Here is an 18,316-nt window from a genome sequence, read left to right as displayed (position 1 = left end):
AATCCTTCCCTGAAGAATAATCCAAGACTGAGGAATAAAGAAACGTAAAACTGCCGATTAAGGCAACTTAAATTTCCTTAACAGCTTTGACATTTCTAAACGACTTTTCCTCTAACCAGTGAAAAACAGAGTCCCTTCCTACAACAGCAGATTGATTCAGAAGGAAGAAAACACCCTCCATATAGAAGGAAAGCATGGCTTGCCAGACAAGACAGAGATTGACCTGTGTGTGTGTGTGTGTGTGTGTGTGTGTGTGTGTGTGTACACAATGAACATATGTTTTAATTTCTCTTGGATATACCTAGGAGTGAAATTGCTGGCTCATATGGTGACTCTATGCTTAGCCTTTTGAGGAATTGCCAGACTGTTTTCCAAAGTGGTTGCACCATTTTAACATCCCCACCAGCAGTGTATGAGGGTTCCAGTTTATTATCTCTTTTTGATTCTAGCCATCTAAGTGGGTCTGAAGTGGTATCTCATTGTGACTTTGATTGCATTTCCCTGATAGCCAATGATATTAAACACCTTTTCATGTGCTTACTGGCCATTTATTTATCTTCTCTGGCAAAATGTCTCTTCAGATCCTTTGCCCCTTTTTAAACTAGCTTGTCTTTTTATTACTGAGTTCTAAGTGTTCTTTATGTATTCTAGATACAAGTCTCATCAGATATATGATTTGCACATATTGTCTCCCATTCTTTGGGTTGTATTTTCACCTTCTTGATGGTACCCTTTGAAGCATAAAAGTTTTAAATTCAGTGAAGTCCAATTTATCTATTTTTCCTTCCACCCCTTGTGCTTTTGGTGTCATATCTAAGAAGGCTTTGCTTAATCCAAGGTCATGAAGATGTCCTCCTATATTTTCTTCTAGGAGTTTTATAGTTTTAGCTCTCACATTTAGGTCTTTGATGCATTTAAATGTTGTGTACGCAGTGACAAACAGTTCCAAATTCACTCTTTGCCTGTGGATACCCAGCTGTCCCAGCACCACATGTTAAAAAGATTATCCTTTCCCCACTGAATGGTCCTAGCACCTTGTCAAAAAACAATTGACCATGAGGGTTTAATTTCTGAATTCAGTTCTATTCCATTGATCTGTACATCTACCCTTACGATAGTAATACAGAGTCTTGAATACTGCAGCTTTGTAATAAGTTTTGAAATTGGGAAGTGTGCATCCAACTTTGTTCTTTGTCAGAATTCTTTTGGCTACTCTGGATTCCTTGAATTTTCATATGAAATCAAGGATCGGCTTGTCAATTTCTGCCAAGAAGCCAGCTGGGGTTTTGATATAGATTACACGGAATCCGTAGATCAATTTTGGGCAATATTGCCATCTTGACAGTATTAAATCTTCCTGTCAGTGAACACAGGGTGTCTGTTCACTTATTTAGGTCTTCTTTAACTTCTTTCAACAATGTTTTTGTAGTTTGCAATGTATCAGTCTTGTACTTCCTTGGTTAAATTTATTCCGGAGTTGTTTATTCCTTTTGATGCTGCTGTTAATGAAGTTTTTTTAATTTTCATTTTTGGATTGTTCATGGCTAATGTATAGAAATATAATTGATTTTTATATACTGATCTTGTATCCTGCAACCTTGCTTTTTAATTAGCTCGAATAGGTTTTTGGTGGATTCCTTGGGATTTTCTATATACAAGATCATGTCATCTGCTAATAGAGGCACTTTTACTTCTTCTTGTCCAATCTACATGTCTTTTATTTCACTTTCTTGCCTAAATGCTCTGGCTAGAACCTCCTGTACAACGTTAAATAGAAATGGTGAGAGCTGGTATCTTTGTCTTGTTCCTGATGTTATGGGGAAAGCATCCAAGCTTTCACCATTAAGTATGACATTAGCTGTGGCTTTTTATAGATATTCTTTATCTGGTTGAGGCAGTTCCTTTCTATTCCTAGTTTGTTGAGTGTTTCATTATGAAGGGGTGTTGGATTTTGTCGAACGCTTTTTCTGCTTCTAATGAAATGACCCTGTGGTTTTTGTCCTGTACTCTATTCATGTGGAATATTACATTAATTGATTTTCAGATGTTTAACCAACTGTATATTCCTGGAATAAATCCCATTTGATCATGATATTTAATCCTTTTTTATATGTTGCTGGATTAGTATTTTGTTGAGTTTTGCATGTACATTCATAAGAGAGCTTGGTCTATAGTTTTCTTGTGATGTCTCCTTTCGTTATCAGGATAATACCTCAGAGAGTGAATGGGGAGTGTTCTCTTATTTTTTTGGAAGAGTTTGTGAATAGTTGGTGCTAATTTTTCTTTAAATGTCTGATAGAATTCACCAATGAAGCCATCTTGTCCTGGAATTTTCTTTGTAGTCAATTTTTAAATTAATAATTCAGTTTCTTTCCTTGTTATAGGTGTATTCAGATTTTCTATCTCTTGAGTCAGTTTTGGTAGTTTATATCTTTCTAGGAATTTTTCCATTTATTCTAAGTTATCTAACTTGTTAGCATACAGTTGTTCATAGAATTCCTTTATAATTCTTTTTCTTTCTGTGAAGTTGGTAGTAACGTCCCCTTTCTCATTCCAGATTTTGGTAATTTGAATCTTTTTTTCCTGGTCAGTCTAAAGGATTGTCAATTTTGTTGATCTTTTCGAAGAACAAATTTTGGCTTGTGGACAAAAAATGTTGTCTGCCGTTTCAGTAAACAAAGAATATTGCTGCCACCAAGCTATCAGCCACTGCAGTCCCCACCTCAGCCCCTCCCATCTGTGTGCCCTGAGGGGAATTCAGGAAGGAGAGAAACAGGACACTGGCCCTAGATAGTTAAGATGCATATCTAAGGAATAATTTCAATGAGCCCAGACCCCTGCATCTTCCCATACAGAGACAAGCAATAAAATCATTAACTTGAGATGTCTGTTTTTTATGATTAACAGTAATCTTTAGATGTTTGACCACATGGCTTTTTTTTTTTTTTTTTTTTTTTCAGCAAAAGCTCCTATATATCCTGGCTCCTACCTTACCTCTTTGGAACAGTTCCTCAGAGCTACGGAGAGGCTATCTCCTGGGCTACAGTCCTTAGTAAGGTCCCTGAATAAACATTACTCACAACTTTTAGGTTGTGTGTTTCTTCAGTTGTCAGGCTTAATTGATTATCTTTATTTTTTTTTCTGTTCTTTACTGTTGGTCTTTAGGTGTGCTAATGGTATAGTAATGTTTTTTTGTTGTTTGTTTGTTTTTAATAAAAGAATCCTTAGAGTTTAGAAACATATACTGAAATAGTCGGAGACAAAATACTATGATGATTGGTATTTGCTTACAAAATAAATCATGAGGAGACGGAGGGAGTATTAGAAGGGGTACTGATGAAATAAGACTGGCAGGGTGATGGGTACACGCGGGTTCATGATACTATTCTTTTTACCTTTTTACGTTTTAAAATTTCCATAACGAAAACTTCAAAGAACTGGAAAAGGTAAGAACTTGATGCTGAAAATAACACCTTCAGATGGGAAATTCCCAGGACAAGGCTCTACTTAGAAGTCAGCACCTGTGAAATGTCTTGCAAGTGCATCCGGCTTTGCACAGAAGCTCTGCTTATGATAAGGGGGAGGTGCAAAAGGACAGAGCAGATAGAGAACCAGCCAAGCTTGCCCTCAGTTCCCCAGGCTCTGGGGCCCCTCGAGGAGGTCCTGTGACACGGGTCTCTCCAGGGCCCTACAGGAAGTGAGTAGAGTTCCTGTGGGAAAGAGAACTTTGGGGCTGTAGTAGAAGCTGATGAAACGCCCCCAGAAATCAGTCCAATCTCTCCCTCTGACCGACCCCTGAGAGGAAGAAAGAGGAATAGGAGCCCCAGCTCCGTGGGCCACCCCGCCCCATGTCTCCTGGGGAGGCTCAGTGAGCTGTCAGGGAGGATTCAGCAGGGGAAGATGACACAGCCTGGGCCCCAGGTCACACACACAAGTGCAGGAACGCCTCTAGCACAGGTATGCTTTCCCGTACGTCTGAAGCTGTGCACAAGGATGATTCCATACACACATGTGCACGTGCACACACACACACACACAGAGCTGACGGGCCTGGTGATGGATGGGCCACGGGGCTGACGGAAGGAGGAGGTGGGATGAGTCCTCTGGATCCAGCCTGTCCAAGGGGTGGAGAGCGGTTCTCCGACTGACACAGGGAATGCCAGGGGCCTAGCAAGTTTATGGGGTGAAAATAAAGAGAACATTCTGGTTGTGTCAAGTCTGGCAAGACACACAGACGCCTCTATGGGGATGTCGGGTGGGCGGTGTGACCTATGACCACGGAGCTCAGGGGAGAGGACCATGCTGGGGACTCCACGTCAACGCACACAGAGGTGTTGTGAGGATGCTGAAAGCCCTGCCCGCGCAGGATCTCCTATGGTGAGAGCAGGAACGAGGGGAGAAGGGGCCAAGGACCAGGCCGGGGGGCTCCCACGTTTGGGGGTCTGGCAGAGTAGGGCCAGCAAAGCGCTCTGCATGTTACCAGAGAAGCAGCAGAGCGTGTTATAAGCCCCCAAAGGGAGCCTCTCATGGAGAGAGGAGACCACTACGTCACACGCTGGTGACAGGCCAGGGGTGAGGCCAGAGTGCCGGCCACACGCGGCCAGACCGTGCTGCTGGGGGCCCTGGCGGGTGGCTTTGGCAGAGCTGGGGAGGCCGGAGGACAGGAGGGGAGTCAGGCAAGGGCAGTCAGGGAGCATGACTCGGGGGGTCTACTCTAAGGTAAGCAGGAAACCGGGTGCGAGGGCGACAGCCCTGCTGGGATCGACAGAGGAGACAGGGCAAGCCGGAGGCCAGGGGAGGGGACTGCAAGAGCAAGGCCCTGAGGCCAGGGGTGGGGAGCTGGCCTGGGCAGCTCCCAGAGTTACTGTCACCTGGGGGTAGGCAGAGACCTCAGCGGACGCCGGCGGGGCAAGCGCCCTTCCAGGGCCGCGAAGACCGCAGGGTCGCTCACCAGCTGGGCGTGAGCAGGTCAGGAAAGGGGTGGCAGTGAGCAGTGACAATGACCCAGGGAATGTGGTCCTGGTGCTGGGCGATCCTAACAGGCCACCTGCCAGGTGTGGACGCCAGTTTCAAGTGATGTCAGCCAGCTTAGCTTTGCATCATCCTGTAGTCACACCACGACACCCGCCCAGGAAAGGTATGATGTCCCCGCTCCTTGTGAGGCCCGGCCGGTCCCCAGCTCCTGGTCACTCTCTGAGTCCCTAACCCAGACCGCACCAAGCTTCTCGTCTGGTTTTGGTTGTTCTCATTATGATTAATCTTTTTCTAAAACTGCCGATATTTTGAGGGAAGGACCTGTGCCCATACTTTGTTACCCACTGACAGGACAGACAGGGCCAGGCTGGTGACAGTCATCAGACACCTGGCAGACGGCACACCATACTGAAGACACGAGAAGCAGGGAGCACGTCCTTACCGTGGCCAGGGAGGAAGAACAGGCGATGTCCTTCGGATCTGAAACACCAAACACGAGACAGTGTGAACCAGGGCTGGGTGCTTCCTCCGACACAAGAAAGTAAACCAAAACAAGGCACCCTCTGATGCTTTTACTAAATTAGCAACAATTTAAGAAAAAAGGCAATGCACGAGGCAGCATGTTTGGTGGGGTGAAGGCGCAGCTCGGCCACCCCTGTGAGAACCCACACGCGCCCCTTCCCTCACTCGGGCCCCGTGACTGCCTGATCCCCACGCGCTGAAGCCAGGAGAGTATGAAACCAGCACCGACAAACGCAAATTGTCACGAATATGAAGCCTGCTTTCCAATATGGAAGATAGTTTACAAATAAAAATAAGCAGAGCATAAGTACACTATGGTGACAAGCCATGTAAGATACATTTAAAGGGTAAGTATCAGAAGGAACTAGAAAAACATGACCAGCAGATCAGAGTAGTGGGTTCTGAATAACATCTGGGATGTCACTTAATGTTATGGAATTAACTAGAAATAAAATTAGCGGGCACAAAACATCTACCTTGAAATAGAACAAAATGCCTTTTACCTAAATGCAAGGAGGTGTGAAATAAAATTCATGTTTTACGGCAAGACAAGGAAAACTTACACATAAAAATGATTCTCTGCCCTTTGGCGTCCTCTCCCCCGCACCGTGCATCATGTATCTGCATTAGGCATCAACCCAGCCTCCCCCATGAGCAGGAATACCTGTGCAGCCAAGAGGAGCAACATTCTCCCAGCATCCACAAGACAACTCCTTAAAGATCACAGTCCTTCCTGATCTTGTAAGGGGTCTCATGACCCACCACGATGCCACTTAGACCTGAATTATGTAAACTGTCAATAATCCCTCGGTCTCAAAAAACTTACATAACTGTGTCTTGACTTCTAATGGGCGGAACAGTCCTCAGGGCTTTCTGAGATGCTCTTCCTGGGTTAGAATCCTCAAATATGGCTTGAATAAAATTTCCCAATTTTTTCTTAGATCCACTGCTTAACTTTTTGTTGACAGAGGGAAGGACATGTGGAAGCGAACAAAACCAGAAGCTAGGCTTTCTTCATCTTCGTACTTTAAAATCACGCTGGTGTGACCCGGGAATGAGAGCCAGGCTTAGGGCCACGAGTAGCCCTGGTAAGCAGACTCCACTTCTTGAGGATCTAGACAGCCGCCTTTTAAAAACTTTGCTCCTTCCCCATCACCCAGAACCCGGGTCTTTTTTATAATTTTTGGTGAGACAGCTTAACCGCCCTGAAACACAAACCGAGCCACAGGGCTTTAAACTTCCCACAGCGGCATTCCCTCCCGCGAGATACAGAGGGTGACACCGTGGAGGGGCCCCTGGACCACATGTGCTCCTGGGCTGGAGGCTCCTCCCCGCTGCCCTCTGCGGAGGGTGGGCCTGGGGAGCCCTGATGGTCCCGATGGCCCTGGGGATGTGCAGTGACGTCAGCAGTTCCCCAGCCCGTGGCTTTCCCCAGCTGTGCTGTGAGCCCCAGGGTCAGTCTCGATGGGGTATGGCTGGTCCCCAGGACATGGCTTTTCTTGGGCTTTCACCCTGCAGGACATTAGTACCAGTGACCCTTGGCTGGGACACGTATGAGGGCAGCTTCCCAGGCAGCTGTGGAGGGGCCTGGGGTGCCCTGTCCCTTGGGCCCAGCCCCGGCAGGAAGGAGGAACGGGCCGAGCCGGTCCCTCGCTGCCGGTCACGAGAAGGGGCGCTCCTGGGGCTTTTTCCCCCGCGCACCCTGCAGTAGGGGACTGGGGACCGGGAGGAAGCCGAAGCAAACCACCGAGATGCATGTGGCTCCGGTCTCCCCTCTCTGCAGTGTTCTGCCCTTGGACACAGGATTTGCCGGTCACTGCCTGCAGCTGGCTTTCATCATCACTCATACAGACGCCACCTCCTTGTCACCAGGGAAGTACAGGTACCAATCCCCTCAGCAGAAAGGGCCCGGCGGTCTGATTCTCGTTCTGCCGTGGAGGGTCTCTGTTAGAGCAGCAGGCCTGTGCCTGCAGTGGACTCAGGCTGACAGGCGACGTCGGGCCCAGGAGGAGGCCTCGTTCCCACGGGCCCGGCTCGTGCTGAGCGAGGAGGAGTAAGGGTGTCCGAGCCTGCGGACGGGCTTCTCTCCGTTCGCTGAGACACCCGTGGACACGGGGCCCTGGGTGCCGGGTCCCAGCGTGGGAGGGTTAGGGGGCCACAGAAATGCCTCCTCCCGTGAGGCCGGCTGCAGGAGCTGCCCCCAGAGGGAAGCGTCAGAGGCACGGTCGGCCGGCGTCCTGTCCACGTCACGTGCGCAGAGCAGTGCCTCCAGGGCCTGAGCTCAAGAGGAAGACGTCCAGAGGCAAGGTGGAGAAACGCCAAGTCCGGAAGGTGCCCCAGGCCGCACAAGCTGGGCCCTGGTGACCCGGGCGGGGGCCAGGCAAGGACAGAAGCAGCAGCCGAGGGCGGTCTGACAAAGCCGGCCAGCCCCGGGGAGAGGTGACCGGCCCAGCGCAGAGACAGCGAGGACCAGGTGACTGAGCGATGCTCGCGGGACACCAGACGGCCCTGCCCCAGCCATGGGGAGAGCGGGAGGAGGGCGCAGGCGTGAGGGCAGGAAAGGAGGCCCAGTGGGAGGAAATCCTCGGCGGCCCCGTGAGGAACGGGGACACGGAACTCAACGGACGATCCTGCACAACCCTGACCATATGGACCTTGAACACCTAACGGCTAAAGGCTAAGACCCCAGGTAAAGAGAACCAGCACGGCCCAGGGGAATGCGATGGGCTGAGGGGGGAGGAGAGAACGGCCTGTGTGGCCCGGACCTCAGCCCACAGCGCCCTCCCCGCGGCCCCCAGGGCCCCGTCCGTCCTCACTGCCCGCTGAGGCCGCCGGCCCACAGGCCAAGGGGGGGCCCGAGTGCTCATCTGTCCCCTGAGTCAGTACCAGTACGTCTCCCGGGAACACCTTACCGGCCTGGGGGAAGCTGAGCGAGTGCATGTCATCCCAGAGTGGGGCGGGGCGGGGCGGGGCGGGGCGGAGGGAGGCGGAGCCCCACGGTCACCATGGAAACAGGAGAAGGGGTGAGAGGACGGCCAGCGGTGGGAAAGCAGCTCCAGGAGAGCCCCCCAGCCTCGCCGCCCCCTCGGAAGCTACAGGAGCGGCGGCTCAGTGGCGAGGATGCTCTCATTTTACTACAAAAGACCAAACCAGGGCTTCCGCGTTCTTGGAAATCCTGCCCCGCCCAGGATGACTGAGCTGAATGGTGCTCGCGCTGAGAGCCCTGGCCAGGCCAGCAAACAAGCTCCCGTCCACTGCCATGCCCTCCGTTCCTTGTCACTCCGCCCCTTTATCAGTTGAGGAAGAGAATAAAAGCCACCGTGGACTCTGGACCTCAGGCCGAAGGCACGCCGGGGCGGCGGGGTCGGGGGTGGGGGGGTCCCTGCCCTAACATAGAGGAAGCGCGTCGTTGTCCAGGTGATGGTGTGGAAGCAGCCCCTGGAGAGTCCAGGTGACAGGATGATCCTTCCCGGAACTCCGGTGACACACAAGCGACAGTTAATGCCACAGGTCGGCATGTCGGCAAGGAAGTCACAATACCCACCCTCCCCCCGGCCCCCTATCTGTTTAACAATTCACTTGTTTGGGCCATTTCGAGATGTTGCTAAAAGCTTACTGGGCCCCTGGAGAAAACGGTGAAGACGGGAGCTGAGCAACCCCGTGCCCTCTGCTCACACCCAGGGGAGGGGGGCGTCTGATCCCTCATCTAACCTTGGCTTCCTTCTTCACTGACAGGACAACGCTGGCCTGAGAGCCGCACGTGTGCTCCACTAAATGGCGGTTATTTTAAAAATGAAAAGGTTAGCATTAGCAACAAGAAAAAGGAAGTGAGAAACTTCACAGTGCCTTAACCTTTTGGATGATAAAACCGGCAACTCCGCATGCAAAGCTGAAGCTACAGTTAACGCTCCCCAGGGATGAAGTCATCTGACTCCGGAGCATCCCTACCTGGGAGCTGACAGTGGGAGCTATCTAGTACCATATGATTTTATTTGGCTTTAAGCCAAATCAAAGAGGCAAACGCGAAATATAACTCATCAGAATAGCTCGTGGGTTTAGGCACCCTGACATGTAACAGCTAAAGCAGCACCTGCTTCTCTATCATTAGTGTAATTGCTAGGAATGCTTGTCCTGCCGATCTCTATTTTAAAAATTAATTTAAAATTCAATTAAAACAAAAGTCTGGGATTGAGTCTAGGATGGAACAAAGGCTTGGATTTTCTGGTACAACACTACCTAACTAAGGTATATGATCTTAAGTCATGTCATGATTTTAAAACATTGTCAAGGATATATCTTATCAGAAGGCAAACAAGCTGGTGAGGCACATTTCAGTTTGTGACAGCAAGATTGGCGTGAGCAGGTGCAGCCACATGGGCTGGGCAGTGAGCAACGTGGCGGAAGACCATGCATGCCCAGTGCCGCGGGGCCAGAGGACAGGGCGGGAGGAGTTTCAACACTGGTTACTCTAGAAATCAGGAAACAGCAGAAAATCCAGCAAGACCCGGAGAGCAACGGCTCATCAGGGAAGCCTATACCTAAGAAGGAAGTCTTTCTGGCAAGGGAGAGCTGGACAATCCCAACCCTGCCTGGGACGAAGCAGCAGCAGCCTCTTCTCCTAAACTCGCCCCCCGACTCCCCCGCAAAGCCCTCCCGGGGAGAGGTCATCATCCACCGGTACTTACGTTCTATGAGAAAGAGAAAGCACACTATCCCCATGGCTGCCACGATGGCCCCGGGCACGACGAAGGACAGGCCCCAGCAGGTGGACACCCAGTAGCCAGCGATCAAGGACCCCAGAATGTTGCCCACAGAGGTGTGGGAATTCCAGACCCCCATAATCAAACCTCGCCTGCAACACAGCAAAACACAAGGTGGCAAATGATGTCTCGGGGCTTACATGGATCAGTACGTGAGGTTACAACAGTGCCTGCACAGCGTAAGAGCTGGTGTAGAAATAAAAAGGCAGTGCAACACACCACCTCTGCAAGGCTTGGGACCAGGGGTGCTTACAAGAGGACAGTATCTTCACTTACCTCCGGCTGCATAATTACATCTCTCTGAGCTTATTCGTTCTATGATTAAGAGAAGAAAGAGGCCTTTTCCTAGAATTCTTGGAAGGCCCCAAATTTAAATTTGTGCCTTTGCAATCTAAATACAATCATTTGATGAAATATCCCATGAACCAAAGTTCACGCTGAAGAACCTGCCAGATGAACGGGGCTTAATAAGACTGGATGAGTGAGTTTCCTGTTTTAGTTTCCCCATCTTGTCCGGCATCTTGGACCACTTCCTAACCGTGGGCCTGGCCGTGCTGCCTGTCACACAGACGTTACAATGGAATCTGACCGCAGTGAGGTCACCAGAGGCTGGGTACAGCTCTGCTACCAGGCCCTGGGTGACCTGGACAGGTCACACTTCCCTGTGTCTTTCAGTCCTGTGAAAATGTAGCTTCTGCTTCGAAAGGCCTGGGGCAAGGCCCTGACTGCATTTCTCCCAGGTTCCCAGGACGCCAGGTGAGGCCCGGCTGCTGGCTGGCTGCGCAGATGACCGAGACTCCACCCTGCCCACAACGGGGGGGGCATCTCTGGGACAGAGGCCCGCCTGAGTTTTAGACCCTCAAGACCCAGAGGTTTCAGTCATCTTATTTCATACAGTAGCCTGACGTGTTTTTTTCTGTAATGAATCTAAAGAAAAACTAAACATAAAGCGGTCTGGTTTTCATCAGAATCTTCTGGAAACGAACGCTGCTGGAAGCAGGGCTGCCTTCCTCACCTCCCTTTTCCAAACCAGTTGCCGAGGCAGGTGACGACGCTGGGCCAGCCGGTGGTCTGTACCAGTCCGTTGATGATCTGTGACAGAGGGCAAAGGAAGAGACCGCTGAGGGGGGGACACCCACACCCGGGAGACTGGCCTCAGGGGTTTGGGCGCCCAGTGGGGACTCTCACAAAAGGAAGGAGCAGAACCCGATTCGATATGAGCCTCGACAGCCAGACGTGTATTTTAACAATATACGCAGACATCTTACCACGAGAGTCGTACGTGCCTGTTGTGAAAATCTTAGAGTAAGTAGAGAAAAAAAAAGAAAAGAAAATCTCTTGCTCGGAGATGAACTACTGTTAACAGCTTGGGGTCAAGCTGTCCGCTCTCTTTCCAAGCTAAAACTTTATGAAAAGAGAAAAACCCTCTCCTTTTTACAGAACTGTGATGATACCATAAGGGTGGCTTGTAAATTGCACGTTTTCCCTTCTTACGTCGTGAAGAAGGTACTGTTGCTAAGGATCCACCGAAGGGAGCAGAACCTTGACCTAGTGCCTAGAGAAATGATTTCTGCAACTTGCCAAGAGCGCCCGGAGCTTTTGTTTGAAGAAGGGATTTAGGAAGTGTATCAGCAACTGGCTCTGCTTTAGCCTCGGGGGCCTCAGGGGCAGCCTCCTCCAACTGCCTCCGGGAAGGACCAGGCTCCAGAGGCGGACTGGGAGACGCTGGTCCAGCCTCAGGGCCGGCCAGGCTCAGCCTTCCCTCCAGGAACGTGCTGGGACTCTGGGAAATAGGTTTTTCCTTCTCTCTGATTTTCTGTATCACCATAAAGTGTGCATCGCTTTGGTAATTAAAACAGCCAAACTCTTTCAAGTCCTATGGTGAAAATTTTACAAGCGAATTACATACAATTTGCCCTGATGACCTTGCAACATCTCCCTGGGCTGTGTCTGGAGAGCCTCGGAAGCTGAGCATCATTGTTTCAAGTCATTTCCCATTTCTAGCCAATATTATCCACAGGGCTGTGGGGAGGGGCAAAGCCAAGAGTTCCGGGAACCGCTGGAAGGGCCGGGCCGCATGCTCGTCTGGCCCTCACTCCCCTGCAGCACCCTTAGGCCCTCGCCTTCACCCCCACCCCCGCTGACTGCCCCCAACGCTGCCCAACTGCCGACTATCCCCGAGACCCCTCAACCTCCTCCCCTCACCACGCCCCTCATCCCCCCAACCCCAGAGCGGTCAAGTCTGACACAAGACAGAACATCTCAAATGCACCCAAATTAAGGCAGGACTCAGAAGGGCTTCCTGCTTCAGTCCCCTGCTGGGGTCCCGACAAACAGGATTCTTTAGGTGGCAACTCCTGAAACTGAGAAACACTGCGTGGCTGCTGGAATTTCAGAGCAGAGCAGAGAAGAGGGGCTGGATGTGCCAGCGCTGACCCTGACCTCAGCCAGGACACAGTTCTGCGCCCACCCCCACCACCTGCCACGTTCTCTCTTGGCAGAGCTGGGGACCCGTGACATTAACACCCCGCCTGGCTCATCACGGAAATCCCATGCATGGTGAGCCGTGGACCAGACCTTACCTGGGTCACCACGTAGAATCCAAAACTGTGGATGTTGTAGAAATACCCTACCCCAAACAGGGCAGTAAAAGCACCACTGGCCACCATTCCGAAAGTGAGGTAATACCTAATTGACAGGCGTTCCCCTATTATGCCACTGAGGAGGGAGATAAAAGAGAGACAAATATGAGAAAACAAACACACCCGTAATGTAAATGACCCAGTGATTCCTTTCTGGATGCTTTCATGCTGTTCTCTGAGCTTTTAGAACTTGAAAGCACTCCAATTTCCAGTAACTTTTAATCACAATTATTTTTCAGTGGAGCATTTATTAACCAGAAACTGGCAACACCTTTTAAGACTTTCTAACAAAAGTCACTGTCAAATAATAAAACTGAAACGCTCTGACATATATGATGCCTGCCAATTAAAAAAACAAAACCCCAAACTTGTCCTGCTAGCTGATCCTGTTTTATATAAACAACAGCCTGTGAATGTATAGGGTATTTTAAGATTTCAACTGTCGAACTGTAGACAAATATGAAAAGGGGTCACCTGTGACCTTGAGCACGTCTCTTGGCCCTCGGGCTGGCATTAAGCCGCGGCATCAGCGGCCAGGCCAGAGGCTCTCTTGCCGACGACCCTCTGGCCGTAAGCACTGTGATCTGGTTTAAAGACAGAGCATTTTCCTTAAGGTAAAGTCTGAAACGTGGGGCAAAGCCTCCATGCGCTCTTTGAACAGCAACGTGATGCCATAAAGAGCTGATCTCTCTGGAGAATTGCTTCCTAGAGCTGCCCGGGTGCTCAAACGAGATAAATTCGGTTAAGTGCCTGGCAGGGAGTGGGTGCTCAATCAAACAGCTCCAGTGCTGCCGGGGAGGGTGAAAATCTCCAGTTTCATACTGGGACATACATTCAACAGGCCTTTACCACCATCACACCTCACTACCCAATGCCATATGAAATACGTCCTTTACTGCCTTGTAGGACATGTCACTATGGAACAGCTTGACACTGTGACTTATTGAGTGAATAAAGGGCTGAAGAACAATCACAAAGGACTGTGAGCCTTTTGCAATCCTTACATACACTCTGTGGGTCTCGTTTTCTTCCACATAATCATTCTAGGAGTCAGATAAATAGGAAACGTAATGAAGGATGATGCCTGCCTGTCCGTGAACAGTACTCTGGGAACCAGCTCCAAAATTCTGGTCTTTCATCTCAACAACAAATACCTCAGAGAGACCTTCCTTCAGAATTTACCAAGGAAAAAGAAGATCAACCTAGTAACACGCAAATGACCTATTAAACACTAAAGCAGAGGAAGTAATTTAAAATTGTAAACAGCATTCAGGTCAAATTTTAAGCTGAGTAGAAACTGACCACATACAAACTCGAGAGCATTCCAGAGCTAAAGGAATTATCTGCTTCATCTTGCTCACGTCAGAGAAGAGGGAACATGTCCCAGAGGAGGTGGCAGACCTGCCCAAGGTCACGGAGTAAGTGCCAGAGTCAGATGGGCCTCCTGCAAGCTAGTGCCATCGGCTGGGGCTTACAAATGTCCTCTAGTCTTGCTAGACAATACTGGGACTCAATTTGGTCTCTATTTTAAAGTTTTAAAGAAAAGGCCTAATGGAATGGACAGCATTCCACATCGTATCAGGCTCCTACAGGTAAGAAAGGCCACGCCACACCTGCTTGAACCTGCCGGCAATGACCTGGGTTAGCGAAGGTGCCACCACGTCTAAGTTGTCTGCTACACTAACACCATCCATCTCGCTAGCAATGTGTCATGATGTCGCCAAGAAGCCATGCAAGGAAGCATGCAAGGAAGCAGGGTACACCCTCATCCCCGTCATGAGTCCACTGCGGATTTCACATTAGGTTATTATGAAATAAATAATACTATTCCATAATAAAATAAAATTATTTAATAAGAACCTTCGTTGGCGAGTTGCATGAAGAATGATCTTTGCCAATAAATAAGCAATAAAAAAACCACTTTATTCAAACCAGTTTTCTTAGCCTCAGCACCCTTGGCGTGTTGGGCTGGGTAATTCTTTGTGGCGTGGGGCTGTCTTGTGTCCTGTAGCACACTTAGCGGCACCCCCGGTCTCTGCCCACTAGATGCCAGTAGCACCCCCTTCTCCAGCTGAGGCGACCAAAACTGTCTCCAGATATTGCTAAAAGTTTCCTAGGAGACAACATCACTCCCAGCTGAGAACCACATTTAACTAGTGTTTTCTAGTAACTGAGAAAAACACACTCCAGCCTTGGGGTCTTTTTATATTATTGATTATTGGTGTCCAGTAAAACTGCGGTTTTTAGAACATAAATATTTGACCGCAGGATGGAATATGGCTGGCAGCCCGGTTGCAGCCCACGCCCTAAGGTGCCTGAGGCTTACACTGTCCTTCTCCGCAGCTGGGCTTCTGTTCTGTGCGGCATCCGTATTATTCATTCCGCACTCAGACAAGCCCTGCAGCTCTATGCAGATGTGCAAGTTCAACAAAGGGGTGACAGCCACTGCATCAGCAGAAACCGCCTGTCTGGGTACCAGACACCCAGACGGTCCTGCGCTGGGGAGGGGGTCCAGGTCTCAGTGATAACACAGTCTGGGTGGATCTCAGGGAAGAAGGTAAACATTTACAGGGATTCCAGAGATTCCCAAAGCTCTAAAACTCTTGTGTCTCTGAACAAAGCCCTCTTTGGACTAAAGGCCTTAGTCCCTATAAGTTTTGTTTTGTTTTTTTTTGTTCAACCTGGCTGGACTGACACAATAGCAGTTTTTAACCGGCCGACTGCATGTCCTGTTATTACCCACTAATATTTACCACCTCCCTAGGCCAATTCAGAACTGGATCAAGAATGGGGTAACGGGCTTCCCTGGTGGCGCAGTGGTTGAGAGTCCGCCTGCTGACACAGGGGACACGGGTTCGCGCCCCGGTCCAGGAAGATCCCACATGCCGCGGAGCGGCTGGGCCTGTGAGCCATGGCCGCTGAGCCTGCGCGTCCGGAGCCTGTGCTCCGCAATGGGAGAGGCCACAACAGTGAGAGGCCCGCGTACCACAAAAAAAAAAAAAAGAAAAAAGAATGGGGTAACGATCGTATGTAACAGACGCTGGGAACACAGCACCGGCCAGGCCCTGTTCTGAGCATTCTGCGTGTATTAACTCATTTAAACCTCACCACACTCCTGTGACTTAAGAACTACTGTTTCCCCCATTTTGCAAAGGGGAAACTGAGGCCCAAGGAGGTGCAGTAACTCGTCCAAAGCCCCCCAAGCGAGCAGTCAAGCCGGGATCAAATCCCAGCAACGTGCCTCTGGGGTCCACACCTCCCACCGCCAGGCAGGACGGCCTCGGCGCTCAGGGGAAGCTCTGTTCCGGCCTGGCGGGGCATCCAGGTGGACACGCCAAGCACCCGCTCTGTGAACTGCTCTGATGCCAGGCGAGGCTAGGAGAGAGACGGCGGCCCCTGAAACCAGAGGAGAGGAGGCTCTGCCGCGCTCGCCGGGTGGGGAGCTGCCAGTGCCGTGCTCCTGGGTGACCGGGTCCCGGCAGGGCTCACGGTGCATCCAACCCCGGGGCCAGGAAAGCCGTCCGAGGACAGTCTGCCCGATCAGCAGGATACCCGGGCCGTGCGCTGGCTTCCACCTCATCCTTGTCTCTGAGGAGAGACTGGAGGACCAGCCACATGCGGGCGGGGCCGCGTCTTCAGCGTACCTGAGCCGCGCTCTGCGCCCAGCGGACCACCTGGGTCTTGCAGTCTTGGCCAGACCTACCTCAGGTACATGCCCACAGCGTACGCACACAGGAAAGAGTAGTCCAGGGCGCCGAGCAGCTGCTGGTAGTTTTCCTGATCTACACGGGGCGAAAAGCAACAGGAAAAGGAGAGTATTGTTTACTCTTCACTGAATACCAATTTATGTCCGGGAGAGGTACAGTGACATACGAGGCCTCTGCCCTCTACGTCTGGGTGGCGTCCTCAGAAGGGAACACAGAAAATACAGCAACTGGAAAGCGAGTCACCATGTTTCCAATAATCGCTACATAAACATTACTCCCATTAGGTCAAATCCCCATTGCTGGCGGTGAGCTTGTGGGTTCTGTTCTGTTTCACATGTTACACCGGCTTTGGTCCGGGCCCCCCAGGCCAGCCCCACACCACAGCTCGGAGATTGCTCTCTTCTTTCCACCCACAGCTTACGCTCTGTAAGTCCTAACTTCCAGCTTGGACAAATGCAACCCGCAGATGACCTTCAGCAGATCTGACCACTGAGCGACACCTGTGCACACGGGCACGGGAAACGTGCGGCCGCTGAAGGTGCGAGGCTGGTTTGCTGGGAGGAGAGGTTAGTTTGCACCTGGACGCGGAGCTGCATCTGACAGCATCGTCACCGCTGCTGAGACCAGCCAGCCGGCTCGGGGACTGCCACCTGGGGAGGAGGCCTGCAGGGATGGCCAGCTTCACCCACGGGACGAAAGCAGGGGGACGGACGGAGAACTCACCAAATGGGGCCCAGCCGCAGTCGGTCCCGTTGTCTGGGAGCTGGTGAGCGGGGGTGTCCCCGGCTTTTCGGCTCTGGCTGTTGAATCCGACCTCCCCCTCATATGAAGCCGTGCAGTAGCTGTGCAGCTCACCCTGGGACATCCATGGGGAGGACAGAAGCCAGAGAGAGAGAGTGCACTCACATGGGGCTCAGCCGCCCCTCTCCTTACAGCTGTCCTAGGGTGACTGCGTTCTAGAATACGGCACCTCTGGGGCGGTGTGTCTAGGGGACCCACAGAGTGCCTGCCAACGAGGACGGTTTCTCGAGCTCCCTAGCGGCCGTCCCCTCCTGAGCACAGACACAGCCGACACAGCCTGCACCGGGCCACCCAGAGACGAGTGCTCAGAGCAGCCGGGCAGCATGGGGGACCAGCTGCCCAGAACGGAAGAATGGATTCATCTTGCTGGATTTATATCATTGACTACAAGTTAAAGGTCCACACAAGGATGAGGATGAATCTCGAAACAAAATAAGCCTGACACAAAGGAGCACAAATGGGAAAACTCTGTTTACAAAGCTCAGGAGGAGGGAAATAAATCCAGGTGACATTGGCGAGAATGGTGGTCACCTAGAGAAGGGTAACAGTGACAGGGACCAGGCACAGGGAGCTGGACAGGGACCAGACCTTAACCTAGGTGATGATTTCCCAGGTGAGCATGTAAATATTTGCCAGGCTAGACACCGCAGATCTGTGCACTTTACTATGTGCAAATCACATGTCAAAACTCCCCCTAAAACTAGCTCAAGGTGCTCCTTAAGGAGGCATCCACACTTCCAGAAAAGTGCCGCAGGGCAGCCGGGGCTGTCCTGTTATGGGGACCTGAGTAACAGGTGACTTGTTCCTTAAAATACAAGGGGGGCTTCCCTGGTGGTGCAGTGGTTGAGAGTCCGCCTGCCGATGCAGGGGACGCGGGTTCGTGCCCCGGTCCGGGAAGATCCCACATGCC

The 18,316-nt window shown here is 50.9% G+C and overlaps 1 protein-coding gene across 1 annotated transcript in view; it reads right to left on the bottom strand.

The window, feature by feature from the left end:
- Positions 1-18,316, bottom strand: part of SLC37A1 (solute carrier family 37 member 1) — a gene marked incomplete at its 5' end in the record, with an annotated part of 60,472 nt that overhangs the window by 26,151 nt on the left and 16,005 nt on the right. The window contains 6 exons of the mRNA XM_079704376.1: positions 5,417-5,454; positions 10,182-10,348; positions 11,272-11,348; positions 12,839-12,974; positions 16,602-16,680; positions 17,329-17,461. Of these exons, the coding sequence (XP_079560502.1) occupies positions 5,417-5,454; positions 10,182-10,348; positions 11,272-11,348; positions 12,839-12,974; positions 16,602-16,680; positions 17,329-17,461 (630 nt within the window). The remainder of the gene's footprint in view (positions 1-5,416; positions 5,455-10,181; positions 10,349-11,271; positions 11,349-12,838; positions 12,975-16,601; positions 16,681-17,328; positions 17,462-18,316) is intronic.

This window comes from Hyperoodon ampullatus (assembly GCF_949752795.1).
Source record: "Hyperoodon ampullatus genome assembly, chromosome: 5".
Lineage (NCBI taxonomy): Eukaryota > Metazoa > Chordata > Mammalia > Artiodactyla > Ziphiidae > Hyperoodon > Hyperoodon ampullatus.
The sequence above is the reverse complement of the archived record's forward strand: the minus strand, read 5'-3'. Positions and strand labels throughout refer to the sequence as shown.